Source organism: Halyomorpha halys, unplaced genomic scaffold (genome assembly GCF_000696795.3).
Source record: "Halyomorpha halys isolate HHAL.00 unplaced genomic scaffold, Hhal_1.1 Scaffold1793.1, whole genome shotgun sequence".
Lineage (NCBI taxonomy): Eukaryota > Metazoa > Arthropoda > Insecta > Hemiptera > Pentatomidae > Halyomorpha > Halyomorpha halys.
The window spans coordinates 129553-144589 of NW_027106663.1; the positions used below are offsets into that span (position 1 = coordinate 129553).

Below are 15037 nucleotides of genomic sequence, written 5' to 3' on the forward strand. Positions count from 1 at the left end.
ACTAACCGGACATCACAGCGCTAACGCACAAAAAAAATTAAATGCAAAATATGTTAATTACAAAACTGTCGACTGTCCGCTAAAAGGCTTTAGTCCTTGAAGCTACAAGGACGCATTTCTTTTTATACAATGGTAATAAATTTTTACCGAAAGCCAAACAGTTGATAACTATCTACCGTACTGCAATGTTGCACCGTTGTCCCCAATCATAAAGCAAAGGTATAATTTCTGATATTTTCCACATGTTTATGTAATATCTAAAATCATTTGTCCTCATAGTATCTTTAGATACTAATTAGAATTGAGTTCTGCTCGTTCAAGGGGATAGAAAGAGTTAGCTATAGTTTAATAATTGTTTTCCTAAATTAAATTCTTACAAGCTGAGGAAGTTCCTTAAAAGTAGTAAATAGAAAAAAAAAATCTTTCCATGAATCAAAGCTATAAAGTAAAGTATAGATAACACGAGCTATCTTGCTTTTTATCAAGGATTAAAAATACTTATCTTTAATTTTCACTAGTTATCTTCATAATCTTACATTTCGTTATTTTAAAATTAAATTTTCACTTTTGTAATCGTCTATAAGGAGGAAATCATTAGTAATTCACTGAGAAAACGAGTGAACTAAATGGCATTATTTATCTTTGCTGATACGATTGTCTATAATATTATAAAATAAGTAAAAGTACAGAATACTTCAAAAATATCTTCCAAGTTTATAAATCAATATGGCTTCAACACCAAATATAAAAAAGTAAATAAAGAAACAATAATAAAAGTTGATGTCCATACCACCAATCACTGGCTATAAACGTCAAAACAATGACGCCCAAACCCAGATCTACCATATCAGTTTCGATGTAATCCTCCCGACTACGCTTCGGTCTATCTCGCACGTTTGCCTCAGGGTTCAGTGTTTATTAACATTTTAAGGACACGTTTATCTAATGCGCCGCAGTACTACAACCCGAATTATACTTATGGCACAGTTACTTCAGGTTCGGTGTCGTGTAGCCTTCTAAATTACCCGGTTAACTCATCATATTTTGTTCCGGATACTTTACTTAATCATTTATTTTCAAAATCCTTAAGGCGCTGTTCCTCCCTTTGTGTAAGAGGCCAGGTTTCGCATATGTAAAGAATAGTAGAAAGGACAATATATTTGAAATTCTAACTTTTATGTTACTGGGCAGAAGGTCCTAACTAAGAAATTTCAAATTGAAAAATAACAAGTCATTCCGCGTTTTTATGTTTCCTTGCGCGGGATCATAACTCGCTTAACGGAAAGTCCCTCGGGTGGGAGGGAGAGCGGAAGTGAGGAGGGTCGGTCGAAATTCCTTTAAAGTTCCTCCCGGCTAAGTTTGAGCTTTTTAGGCTTGCTGGGGGATGTGGCATAGGATTGAACGCTCTACTCACGTAAACCTACAAATAGGCATCTATATATATGTATGTGTACATATAATTTATTTATTAACTTTATATTAATTTTTTTTGGAATGCTGAAACGGAAATTTTACTATAGATTTTGTTTATATTCAAAATATTAATTTGAAAACATGGCATATTATAATTAAAGCAATATCAAATGCTAAAATAATGAATATTCTGCTGTAAAAATCTCGATATTTGCTCCTATAATATAACAACCAACGAAATATGAGAAAAAGAGCTATTCAAATTCAAAAATCCCGCCAATTGCAGTAACCTCTTGAATCATAGATGGCGCCAACACGCTGCACAAAAACAAATATTTACTGAACGCCTTATCTGGAGTTGATTAAAAAACAATGTATGATATGTACGAATTTATTCCACAGTCAAAGGAATACTTAAAAGCACTCAGTCATTCAGTGGCAGCTGCTCACTTGGTGCTACTTCAGAGACGGTATACGTCATTTGGCTCTTTACTGTTTGTTATCGTTTCGCCTTACCTAGTTCTTTTATTTGCATTACAGACAATTAACATTCCATTTTCACATATCAGAGACAATTCTTGAATTCACTACTGAAATCTGTTAATGTAGCATAATAAACATCAAATTCCGTCCCATGAGAACAGTTTTTAATTAATCGCAATTAATTTTTAATTAGACTTATTTTTCAATCAGATTTTAAATTTTTATATTCAAATATAAATGATAAAATATGTCTTTCATAAATAAGAGAATTCAGGTGAAAACAATTCTTTAATGGCTAATTTTATTCACTGTTTTAAATTACTACATGATAAAACGAATAATCATTCTCTAATTAAACCAACTTTAAATAGATTAATTAAATAAAACTTACATTGTGAAACTTCAGAAAATACGAACAAGTATTTCAGAAATATTTTAGGCTATATTTTGACAGCACCTATGTCTCATTATACAATTTCATATTTTTTATCTCAGCACAGCACTAAATACCAACAATCTACTATGTCTAATTTTATGACATTATATTTTGTCAAAAAATCATTTTGGGCTGATTTATACACCTTTCGTTACCAAACTCAATTAGTATTTTCTTTATAATGTTATTTTTTATAGGATAATGCTAATCAATGCTTATTATTATTATTATGTTAAGAAAAAATAATAAACTTTAGGCATGTTTATAGATGAAAATCAAAATAATAAAAACTAATGCAAAAAAAATCACTTTTTTTTATATATACAAGAACTCAAATTTTAAGACAACTAGGTATGATTAAAAGAAAAAATTATTTATTAGTCTATGATACTTTAATACCGACTAGGAATAAACCACACCCTTAGACATAAATATTATTAACTAAAAATTGAGATTTTCTAGTAAATTGTTTATTTCAATTCAACAAACAATATTTCTTAAACCAGCACAAGTTTGTTAATATCTTTGATATTATTACAATTATATACAGAAATGAAATATTAAGCGACATTCAAAAAGTGGCGGCAATTTTACAAAAAAAATATAATATCAATCAAATACTAGACTGACATCTACCAATTCAATTTTTTTCTCATATCTTAAAGTAAGCGCTAACCATATTTTTATTGTAATATTTCATGAATAAGGTATGTCATTGAAAAACTATTTTGATTAAAATGACAGAGATTTTATTGTTTCATATGATTCAAATTTTACTGGAAGAATGGTCCTAACGATTAAGAAAAGAAACTCAAAATGCAAAGATAAGAACAGCTATGGCTTACTTATTGTAAGCCATACTATTAGGATTAGTAAAACCATCTAATTCATTTTTTATTAACCCTCTAAAACCAATAACCTTTGCGAAATCCTCAATCCTCATCATTATATCCCAAAGAAAGTTATCTGTCGACTTCACACATTACAAATTAGGCACAAAAAATATCTATACATAAATCCTTCTTTTAGAAACTTAATATTCACATAAATATATTACTTTTTAATTGTGCATTCTAATCTTTCTCAGGATGTTTCTTACTAACAATAGACAGTTTCTCAATGAACCATGTCGCTCTTATTTACCATATTGTCACTTCAGCTGTGATACCTCATAAGTCAATGAAAAAATCGTCAATATTATTTTTATACTATTTGAACTTTAAAAAATCTACGCATCATTGTAAAAATATTTCATGAGAACCGTTGTTTTGTAGGATACCTACATCATTGTTTCAAATGCAATGAAAGGTCTTTTGATGTATCCCTAAAACTTGCGTTGATTTTGATTTTTTAAAAATTATATCAAGATTTTTTTTGGACTAACAAGGTATCAAAGCAAAAGAGGCAATACTTACTAGATGCGTTGGAATGTGCATAATATAATTCTCTATGAACTGAAATAGGTACCAGAGTTGGAAAAAAAAAATACTACTGCAGTATGAACAAAGATATGTGATGTAATGTTAATTAATTTGATGTGTACAAAAGAAATTAATTGTTTAGAAAATGAAAGTAGCTGTGATTGGAGCTGGAGCTTCTGGTCTGATATCTGCCAAGGTACTCTCGGACGAAGGAGTAAATTATGATGTATTTGAGATTAATGATCAGGTTGGTGGTACTTGGGTTTATACTGAGAATACAGTGGATAAATATGGTCTTCCTGTATCATCTAGCATGTATAGGGATTTGAGGTAAAAAAAAAAAAAATAATAATAAAAGTTACTTTGGTTAGTAACAACAAAACAGCTAATATCTAACTTACTTCATATTTTTTAAGGACAAATCTTCCAAAGGAAGTTATGGAATTCAGTGAGTATCACTATGATATTGAAAATGTCTCATACATCACTCCCTCACAAGTCCTTGACTATCTACAGTCTTTTTGTAATGAATACAATTTGAAAGACCACATAAAAGTAATTAAAATAATATACTAAGTAATAACATTAATAAGTTCATTTTTTTTTTTTAAGCTATAACATAGTTTTAATGATAGAATGTATAATGTTCTAGCTAGAGCACTTAGTAACGAAGGTTTCCAAAACAAATGGAGGCTGGCTTTTGACTGCTAAAGATTTAAAGCATGGAACAGAAAACACAGCATTTTATGATGCAGTTTTTGTTTGCAATGGGTAAGTTGTCTTAACAATTGTTTCAATTAGTTGTTAATTTTTAAAAATTAATTATTGGTATAAAGAAAATATGATTTTTTCAAGTAACCGAACTTATAATTTAAAAGAATACAAGTTTAACAGTGTAAAATGAGAAAAATAAAAAAATTATGGATAAAGAGTGTGAACAATTAGATTTTATAAATTATACTGGATATTAATTTATCGATCAAATTTTAGTTTTCGACATTCTATTTAGCTAATATTGCTGTATCATTCATTAACTAAATTACAGATCTTTGTAATATAAAATAAGTTACTCTTAATTTTTTTCTTTATTTGTAGTCATTATAGTTTACCAAACTATCCAGAAGTTGAAGTTAAAGAACCCTTCCAAGGGCTGTCCTTACACAGTCATTATTTCAAAACTCCAGATATTTTCGATAATAAAACTGTACTAGTCATTGGGATGGGCCCTTCTGCCCAGGATATAACATTCAACATTCATCCTAATTCAAAGCAGGTATTTTTCAATTTGAATTTATCAGTGATATTATCAAGTCAATAATTATTATTTATTTTATTTTATTTCTCCCATACATTAGATCTATCTAAGCCACCATTGTCCAGAAGAAGTTAAACTACTTTTTCCAGAAGATATTATCCATAAACCTGATGTAAAAGCAATCGAAGGGAGCACTGTACATTTTGTAGATGGAACCGAAGTTGAAGTTGATGCAATTTTATATTGTACAGGTAGGGACAGTTTTAGAGGAATCAAGTAAAAAATGAAGAGAATATTAGTACTGAATCCAATTCTTAAAAAAAAAAAATGAATTAAAAAAAAGAAAATGTTATTTATGTCAAATGATTAATAATAATTTTAACAAATATTAGAGTAATAATTTACAAAACAACCTCTAAAGTAAAATTTAAAAAACACTTTTTCATAGTTTAGTATAGGTACGACCTCCACTGAATACATTGGGAGATTCATTTATCCTTTTTCGGTGAGTCTAGCAAGTGGAAATCCATAGTTGTGATAAAATCAAAGCAGTAATAGGAATATCAATGGCAAAGTAGATTTTTAATTTATCGTCATTTGAGCTTGAACTGTAAACAGTTACCAATTTCAGATGTTACGAGATATTAAAATTAAATATAACATTTTTAAAATAGTTTTCTAAAAATACAATATAGGTTGAAGGCCTCCATTATTAAGGAGTTCTTTTACCTTCCCACTGTAATCACCCATACTGTGAGTAATAACCAAGATTGAATATTGTAATCAATGTATTAGCAATCCAGTTCAAGTTTAAACATCAATGATGCGTAACAAATTCAGTTCTCTTAAGACAAGAGAACAATACTAACAATTGGTTGGTATACTTGTACTTAAAAATATTAGTATTGGAGATTTTACTAAGCACAAGTGTTGCGACAGAGCAGAAAAACTTTTCCCCACTCCCACTCCAGATAGATAGTATGGAAATAGTCACAGTGTTTAAGAATTAGTTATGATTTCAGTGATATAAATATAATTGGGATATATTTGAATACATTGAGAACTCTAAGCATCTAGAGTCTACAATACTTAAAAAAAATTAAATTATAAGTATAATAAGGACAAAATTAAAGATAGGTAATACACATTATTTTTCAGTTGGGAATCGATCTGTTCACTCCTTCTTTCTATAAATTTTAAGGTTAGAATTTAAAAAAAAATATTTTTCTTCCAACTACTCTTAACTGGTGTGAATCATGGTCTGTAATATTACAATAAAAATAGCACTTCAAGGTATTCAAAAATGGAGTTATGTATAGCATGTTTTGTCCAAAGAAATATGAAACAATTAGAGACTTAAGGATGTCTTAACATAGAGTCACAAGCATGAACCATCTACATTATAAATCATAAAGAAAATGGTCAGAAGTAAGGTCAAAAGAAAACAAAAAATAGTTAACAAGTATTTTTACATTATGACAGCTACATTATAATTGTAGCATCAGAATGGTTATAATGGACGCATCTCAATTATTAGGCCAGGTGTAACAGTGAATAAATCTTTGACAAATTAAATAGAACCGAACAATGTGTAAGCATCTGACCGGGAGACCAAAACATGTGTTTGAAGATAGTGTTAAGTTTGACCTTCCTGATGAGGGTTTTGAGAGGGATCAATGGATGTAAAAAATGTCACAATTATTTCTTGAAGATTATAACACCAAAAATAATAGAAAGATATAATTCCCTGCTAACCCAACCCTCTAAACCTCGATTTAGTAACTAACATATCTTACCTTTGAAACACTTAATTTAAACAGGAAGAGGAAACTAAAGGTGAAAAATTAGTTAAATCGACCAACATTGAAAAAGTGGTTAAAATTGAAAAACGATGTAACAAAGCAGATGTTGGAGAGAAAAAATAGTGATAGTCTATTTTCATGTAGGAATTAAAATTATAAATGTAGGATCTAAAAATTATAAATGCATGACTTGTATTCAGGAAAATTCTTCTCATTTATTATCTAGACTATGGAAAATCATTATTTAACAACATAAAAAACAATTGGAATGCTGACTTTAGAAGCAAAGAATTTGCTTTGACATGATATTGTTTTTATTTTTTAAGAAAATTAAAGAAAAGTATCAGATTAGATAAAATGGACTAACATGAATGAAACACACAACATAAAAAGAAATTTAATAGAGGTAATATCCAACAATTTCGTAAAGAAGTTATAAATGTTAATTTTGTTCATTCTTTAAATAACACTTAAACTAAGAGTACGGAGAAGGAGCCAAGTACAGGAACTATGGACTAGTTCCGAAGTACTATTCCAAAATTGATGGGTGAACATGTACTGAATAATAATAAAGGCTAAGGTTAGATGCCAAGCAAGCCCAAAGGTTAGATACCAATACCACCAATCACCAACTACACCCATGCCCGTCCAAACTCAAATATTCCAGATAAGTCTTAATATAATTCTCCCACCTACACTTTGGTCTAGTTCTGGGATGTTTATCCGTCACTTCTGTGTTTAAGATTATAGGGATCCGTTCATTACTAAGACCTACAACCTTACACCGCAATGCTATAGCCTGAATTCAAGGTTGTGTTGCCTTCTTACTTCTCCTGTTAAGACCTGTTAAGACCTTTTGGGACCTAATATTTCATATAATACTTTATTTTCAAAAGCCTTAAGTTCATAATGTTCCTCCCTTTGTACAAGGTGTGCATCTATAAAGAACAGTAGGAAGGATAATAGTTTAATACATTGTACTCTCTTAAAGAGAATGAGAAAACAGTTGAAAATTGTCGATTCTAACCCGATCCACAAGATATTTTGTATTTATACAAATGTTAGAAACAGAGAAACTTTTCATGGCATGTAGTGCTCTGTTAAACCAAACAATCACCCAGTATATTCTGATCCGACTCCAGGAATACATTAAAACAATAATCAGGTTAATGCATTAACCAATCCATGAAGCGTCTTTATACAGGATTTTTGTATGTGTTTTTAGATAAATTAGGATATCTGATGATGTATGGTAACTGTTTTTGTTTGGTTCAAATGTTATAACCCAAAGATCTAAGTGCCCCAGAGATTAGAAAAATGACTTCAAATGTTTTTTCTTGAATTTTTGAAGCCATATCATGAGAATATTTTTTCTTCCGTATTTCTTTCCTTGGATCTCAAAAATTTAATGAATGATTTCTCTAAATTTACTTGATTTCATATTTCACAATAATGTTTAATAAACTAACTTTAATTTGAATAGCAAAACATTTATGTAGAAGTCAATAAAGTATCATTTGCCATTGGCAGAATCAGTTTATTTGGGTAAATTTCTTCATTGAAATTAGTTATTCATGGACTAAATGGAAACCAGAGGAACCTAACAAATGATATAAAAATTGATAAAATTTTTTATACTAAATCCATTTCAAGTTTATACCAGTAAGATAATGATTTTTTTTTTCCAGGATACAAATATAATTTTCCATTTCTTGATGAAAATTGTGGAATTCAAATAAATAATAATTATATAAGTCCATTATACAAGCAAGTTTTTTCAATAACACACCCAACTATGGTTTTTATTGGACTTCCATTCAGGTCGTTTTTGTTCCCTATGTTTGAAATACAGGTAACTAATTGGTATTACTTTATAGAAAATATATTATTATTATAATACATTATACTATACATATGATCTGTATGTAAATGATTTGAATACTCAAATATAGTAATTAATGAAAAAATAATTTTAGGCAAAATGTGCGCTAAATGTTTTAACTGGTGCTGTCAATCTTCCATCCAAGGAAGAAATGTTGGAAGACATGAAGAGCTGGGAAAAGCTTCAAATTTCTCGAGGTTATTCTGAAAATAAATTCCATATGATTTCAGATAATGTATATGAATATTTCAGAGGAGTTGAAAAAGCAGGACAGGTATCATCTCCTTGCCCAGATCTTTTATTTAAAATTTTTTATAGATGTGGAAATAGTAGGAAAAAAGACTTGGTCAAATACAGAAATGAAGTATTCAAAATCATTGATGCTGAAAATTTTATCATTGAGTGAATCATTTCTATCTCTGTTGTATTACCTTTGTGAGAAACAAATGAAATATATTTTTTTAAACGTGTAATTTATCTTATTAATTATTCTAAAACCAATAATGTCTGAAATATGAAAATTTAATATTTTATATGAATTTCAAAAATAATGGAGTACTGATAAATAGTAGTCTAATAAATAGAGGTACTGTTTTATTAAAGAATTTGCTTAAGGAAATAGAATAATACTGACTGTTATAAATTAATAGAGGCTTGGTAATGCAGCTACATTTGTACTAAGTATTATATCATCAGGATAAGAGTGAAACCACTTAAGTCCAAAACTGTTAGACTTATTTTATTTTATTATATTTATTTTCTTTTTATATATGTGTATTTATTTATTCCTTCAATTAATTTATTTATATTTTTAAGTTATTTTATGTTTTAATAAATTATTTTTCCAGAAATTTTATGCATAACAATAAGTTATAATTTTTTTTTGTTGATAGTATATAACTTGCTCGTACGTACTATTTGAAAAAAAAATATTAATATGCTAAACATTCAATTTTATATTAATTATAAACAATTTTGTCTCTATTTGAAAATTTGGGATTCAACAGTTGTGTGGTTTCACTCTTTTGCTGATGAAATATTTTTTCAATATTTAATTAGACTGAAATGAATATCAATTCATTTTAGACAGCAATTTGTTAAGTGTTACAAAACCTCATGATCCTATTAATCTCCTAATGTAATGGGGCATATTTCTCATCGATTATAAACTGTAGGACCTCTACAAGAATTCTGTAGTAGCTCTAGTAGATTCTAAATTCCTTACTGGGGCAGTAATTGTTAGTAATTTGAATAACTTAGCAGTTTCTATTCATTATTTATTATTCCATTCAGGTCCCTTTGATCTTACATAAAAAAGATTAGAAATGAGTTAGTATTTAGCAGACCTCATGACATTGAGTAGGATCGATTTCAAGTAATATAAAATAGATTCTACTAGGAATGATACCAATTGTATAAATGCTAAGAAAATGACTTCTAAAATAAATACAAAAGGAAAAAAGATTGTCAAAGAGTTGTAAAATTAATATATCTTCAGTTGGAGCTCAAATATTTTGGTAGCAATTCAGATTGATGAAAACTCATTAATCAATTACTTTTTCTTAAAAAAAAAAAATTCATTTTTTTATGAAATACTCATCATAAGAGTATTAGAATATTATATGGTCCAGAGGAAGGGGAGGGGGTCAGCAAGGATACAAAAATAAACAAAAATTATTTATTTTTGCCAACCTTTCGATCTGGATTACTTAATTAGTAATTAATTAACTAAAAATTAATTATTAAACTAAAACTTGGTGACTTTGGGTGGTAACTCCACCCAAGTCAACCCGATGAAGGCCTGAACGTTGGCACAAATAAATAAGTTTTGTTTATTTATATTTACTGACCACACCCCCTGACCATCTTGTCCTCATATCAATCTACGGCCAACAATAAACACCTGATTAGACAGGTTGACAAATATGGATTGAAATTATGAAACCATTAAAAGTAACATTAATCAAATAAAATTAATCTCTAAAAGAACTAATTATAAATATCACAAGAATAATAAAAATATTATAAACATTTTAAATCACGGAAGCAACCAACTGAAATTATTAAAAATCCTTAAGGTCATTTGCATTATTATTGGTCTGTTGCACCCAGGGCACTTTTGTTATTTTGTCCAGTCCACCGGATAAAGTAGATAAAATGAATAACATTATTAGAGTAGGCTGCTTTGTTAAAGTGTTCAAATTCTACTTTGTTAAATTCATTTTTTATTAGATACAAGTTGCTCTGTGGCAAACGGTGAATATATCGATTGTAGTTCACAGGCCGTTATGTTCTTCATCTAGTTGTCAGTCGGTAGTTGTCAACTTGTTGTGAACTTGTGTTTGTTCTCACTACAGTAAGAACATTTTATATTATTTAACCGTAACTAATACAACAGTAAAAACATTTTATTTGTATCCACCACCCCCGTGTTCGACATACTTATGTAAATAATGGGCGACCATGAGGGTAGTCAATGGCATATATGAGAAATACTGCACAAAGGTGAGTAAATACTTCAGAAATCATTAAAAGAATACTTCTCTTTAATGAATGGTTCTTGCGTAACTCAAATTCCAGGAACCACTCACTGGACAAGTCAGTTAGATTATGTGAAAATATTCATAGTAAATAAAGAATTTTACGATACATAGCTAACGGGGACTGGACAAGACCTCAAAAGTTCTTTAAATGAATCGCATGTCAAATCTTAAAACAAAAGCTAAAGAAGAAACTGAAGAAATATGACTGTGAATTTGTATAATACTAGAACTTAAAGATTGTATATTATACTACTTTCTTACCTGTTGTTATTTTCCTCATCTCTAGATTGAAATTGTAAGGTTGGGTAATAAACCCTTCAGCAAATTGACACTTAAAACACTGGTTATTTTGTTTTACTGTTTTTTTTTATTCAATAAAGAAGAAAAAGATAGATAAAACTAATTTTTGATTTTGCCAATTTCGTTTGGATATTTAGCATTTATTGATTTTTTTTCAGAACGGACAAAATTCCAGAGATATGGGAAGTATTCCCTGAAATTTGCCCTTTTCCTTAACATTTTTGGAAAACTAATCTCTCTCAATAGCATTTATTATTAGTTAAAGCAATTTTGAAAGTTTAACCTCTTTGAATAATATTTTACCACCTTTTTCATAATTCAAAGTATGTTTTCAAATTATTGGTGACATGATGAACCCCCTCTGTCTTTCCCATGGTGAAGTCTCAGTTGCAACCTCAGACAATACTATGTTAAAAGAGAATTCTCGATTTAGTAAAAAAATGTTTAAAACAGATCAACTTATTACAAATATTAAGCTCTCTTAATAATATATTAATTTGCAAGTTTTTGTAATTATTTGAAAATATTTGTTTCTAGGAAATAAAAAAAAATATGAAGAAAAATTTCTATACAATATCTACTCATTTCTAAAAATAATTATCTATTGACATGAAAATAATTTATACAAAAGAATTCACAAGTAACCATACATTTAACTAAATAATTAATGAATAAGGAATTTTATAAAATATATTGAAACTAATAATGAACTGGTTGGATTTGAGTTGGTTAGTTCTAATACCAAATCCTGCAGTAAAATTACTTATAAAAGAAGTAATAAAATCAATAGACATTCATGCTAAATACAAAAGATGTTCTTACCAGGGTTTTGAGAGCAATGGTTATAATTATCTTGAAAAATGAACACAACACCACCTCGAAAACAAAATTTTTCCTCTATAGTGTTATTCCAGAGGAAAAAAACACAAATCATGGAATAGAAAACACTTTTTAACATTAAACTACATCCAGAAAACTAGATTTAAAAATAGAACTTAACAATTATGAGTAAATTCAAACAACCTCAGTTATTAAGTTTTTTCATTTTACACAAGCCCAGTAATCACTTATTCCGCCAACATTAGCATTTCTACCAACTGATACACTGAAATGACTAAATAAAATCAATCCTTTTATTCAGTCTGGATATTTTTGACAATAAGTTGATTTTATTTAATTTGACTAATGAAAAGTATTTTTCACATTTTTATTTTAGTATTTAGCTTGAATACTTTAATATAAATACTTCATACTCATCAAAATGGAAGAAGTAGGAACATAAAATAGATATATTATATATATAGATATATAGCAAGTCCACTCATTCCACGTTTTACCGCTTAGAGTCTTGCTAAGTCAAATTAAAAATTTGGATTTTGTACCTCCATTTATATTGGCCCGATTAACATCTTTATTATCCACCTTTGTAGGAAATTTAATTATCTCTCTAATAAGAAACTGGAACGAACTGTGAGGCGTACAATTTTTGCGCTATTAGAAAAACTAAACGTGGATACTAAGTCCAAAACATGTATCTAATAATAATATAGGTGCTAAGCCTGACTTAAATACTTTTTTTTTGCTAAGAGTGATAGAATACATGAAAATTTTTAGTACTTTAATTTAAACACCCGCCCTCCCCTTCCTACAACGTATTATGGAAAATTGCTGTTAAGATGAGCTATTTGGTCAAGACTTTGTTTTAATGAAATATTAAAATTTAAATTACGAATAATAAAATTAAATATAAATTAAAAAAAGGTAAAACAGAAACATATTATTAAATTATTAACGATATTAATCGTTGTTATACTATCGTTTAATCGATGCTAACGTGCAATATCGATTATGTATAATCATACTCTCTATCGATTGTATATGGAGTCCTTCAACTAAGTAACCTGCAAGGTTTTGTTTATATATCTTGATGTGCCGGATTCTCTAGTTGACATTAGGTGTGTTTTTCATTAATATTTTATATTAATGATTTAATTAAAGTTATTTTTAAGGTTTTTCAGTCTCTGTATTTTTATCTTTTAATTATATTTTTATACAACTTTGTTTTAAATATTCTCATTTTGATGAATATCATTTTATTCTTTACGTTATATTATATATACTCCTTGTTTTAGTAAATAGCAGCCAATATGGATTTCCAAAATCGACCTGGAGGTAAAACTGGAAGTGGTGGTGTAGCATCATGGTCAGAGACAAATCGAGATAGAAGAGAGAGGCTTAGGCAACTAGCCCTCGAAACTATTGATATAAACAAAGATCCCTATTTTATGAAAAATCATTTGGGTGAGTTATTTATAGTTGTGTGGTTAGCTTTTTATGTTATTATGAATCTAGGGTTGTGTTATTGCTGAAAATCTATTTGAATCATTTTATTGCTGAACTCAATTTGTGTTATGATTAGATATACTATCACTGATCTAGTTTTATCGATCTGATTCCTTTGCATATCTGTTAATATCTTATAATTTGGTTTATGAAATTATGATTCCATTGTGGATGTAAATAACTTTCAAGTTTCTTGAAATGAGTTAGCGTATTACAGGAAAATAACCTTGGTTTTCATTTATTTGTATCAATTTTTAAAAATGTCTTCCTCTTTTTCAACTTTTTCTTTCATTTATTTTCCTTATTGCTGAAAGTTTTATCGGAGGTTTTATATTTGATTTTGTTTTGTCTTTCCCCGTTACAAATTTTCCTGTTTTAAAACTTGTTCATATATTTCCATCATCGGTTTATAATTCTTGCTAAAAATATGATTAGATTTTTTTTTTTAATATGTCAAAATCTCTTATAAGTTAGTTTAATTTTTGTTTATTTTTTCAGGTTCATATGAATGTAAGCTATGTCTCACCCTACATAACAACGAGGGAAGTTATTTAGCCCATACTCAAGGAAAGAAACATCAAGCAAACTTAGCGAGAAGAGCAGCTAAAGAAGCTAAAGATTCTCCACAACAAGTTAGCATTATAATATTTATTTCATGATAAGTTAATTAATAAAATTAATTTTACAAAAAAAACTCACATGATGTATCTTTAGTTTTTACAAGACCCAGAATCATAGGATAGTTTATAAGTTCCTTAATTTTTGTTGGTTATTGAATGGCCCATTGAATAGCCCATTAAATAATGTAATAAAAAGATTAAAAACAAAAACACTGGCACATTGTTATTTGTATAAGGCATGGTCCTTTTACTGTAAGGGAAACGGTGTGGCCTCAGTTGGTGCCCAGCATAAGGACTGGTTTACTTGTATTAAGTTGCTAAGTAGATAACTAAATTTCAGCTTAGTTTTAAGTGGCCAAACAAATATAAATGGAGAATTTAGTAATAATTTACTAGCTAATATTTAGTCTGCAAGTAAACAAGTAGAAAGAAATTTATCAATTTTTTGGTTAAGTTGGTGGGTGTGGCTTATCACTTGACCCTCTTGGACTGGCAAAGTTGTTGATCGTCCATCTTGAATGAACTTCAGAATGTAACTA

General features: G+C 28.7%; 2 protein-coding genes across 2 annotated transcripts in view; both read left to right on the plus strand.

Annotated features, from left to right (window-relative positions):
• The first annotated feature begins 176 nt into the window (after positions 1–176).
• LOC106690645 (senecionine N-oxygenase) lies at positions 177–9165 on the plus strand. Its single transcript, XM_014436149.1, has 8 exons — positions 177–219; positions 3896–4083; positions 4170–4308; positions 4406–4524; positions 4849–5026; positions 5109–5259; positions 8499–8662; positions 8787–9165. The coding sequence occupies exons 2-8, from the start codon at positions 3899–3901 to the stop codon at positions 9096–9098; spliced, it is 1248 nt and encodes a 415-aa protein (XP_014291635.1). The 5' UTR covers positions 177–219; positions 3896–3898; the 3' UTR covers positions 9099–9165.
• A 4226-nt stretch (positions 9166–13391) lies between these two features.
• The window catches only part of Sf3a2 (splicing factor 3a subunit 2), a gene marked incomplete in the record, with an annotated part of 8252 nt that continues 6606 nt past the window's right edge, over positions 13392–15037 (plus strand). The window contains 3 exon segments of the mRNA XM_067045020.1: positions 13392–13490; positions 13668–13836; positions 14377–14510. Of these exon segments, the coding sequence (XP_066901121.1) occupies positions 13683–13836; positions 14377–14510 (288 nt within the window).

Coding starts and splice junctions, on each gene's coding strand:
- LOC106690645 (XM_014436149.1), top strand. CDS start 3,899: ATGAAAGTAGCTGTGATTGGAGCTGGAGCTTCTGGTCTGATATCTGCC. Junction 4,525..4,848: donor GCAGTTTTTGTTTGCAATGG/GTAAGTTGTCTT, acceptor CTTTATTTGTAG/TCATTATAGTTTACCAAACT. Junction 5,027..5,108: donor TTCATCCTAATTCAAAGCAG/GTATTTTTCAAT, acceptor CCCATACATTAG/ATCTATCTAAGCCACCATTG.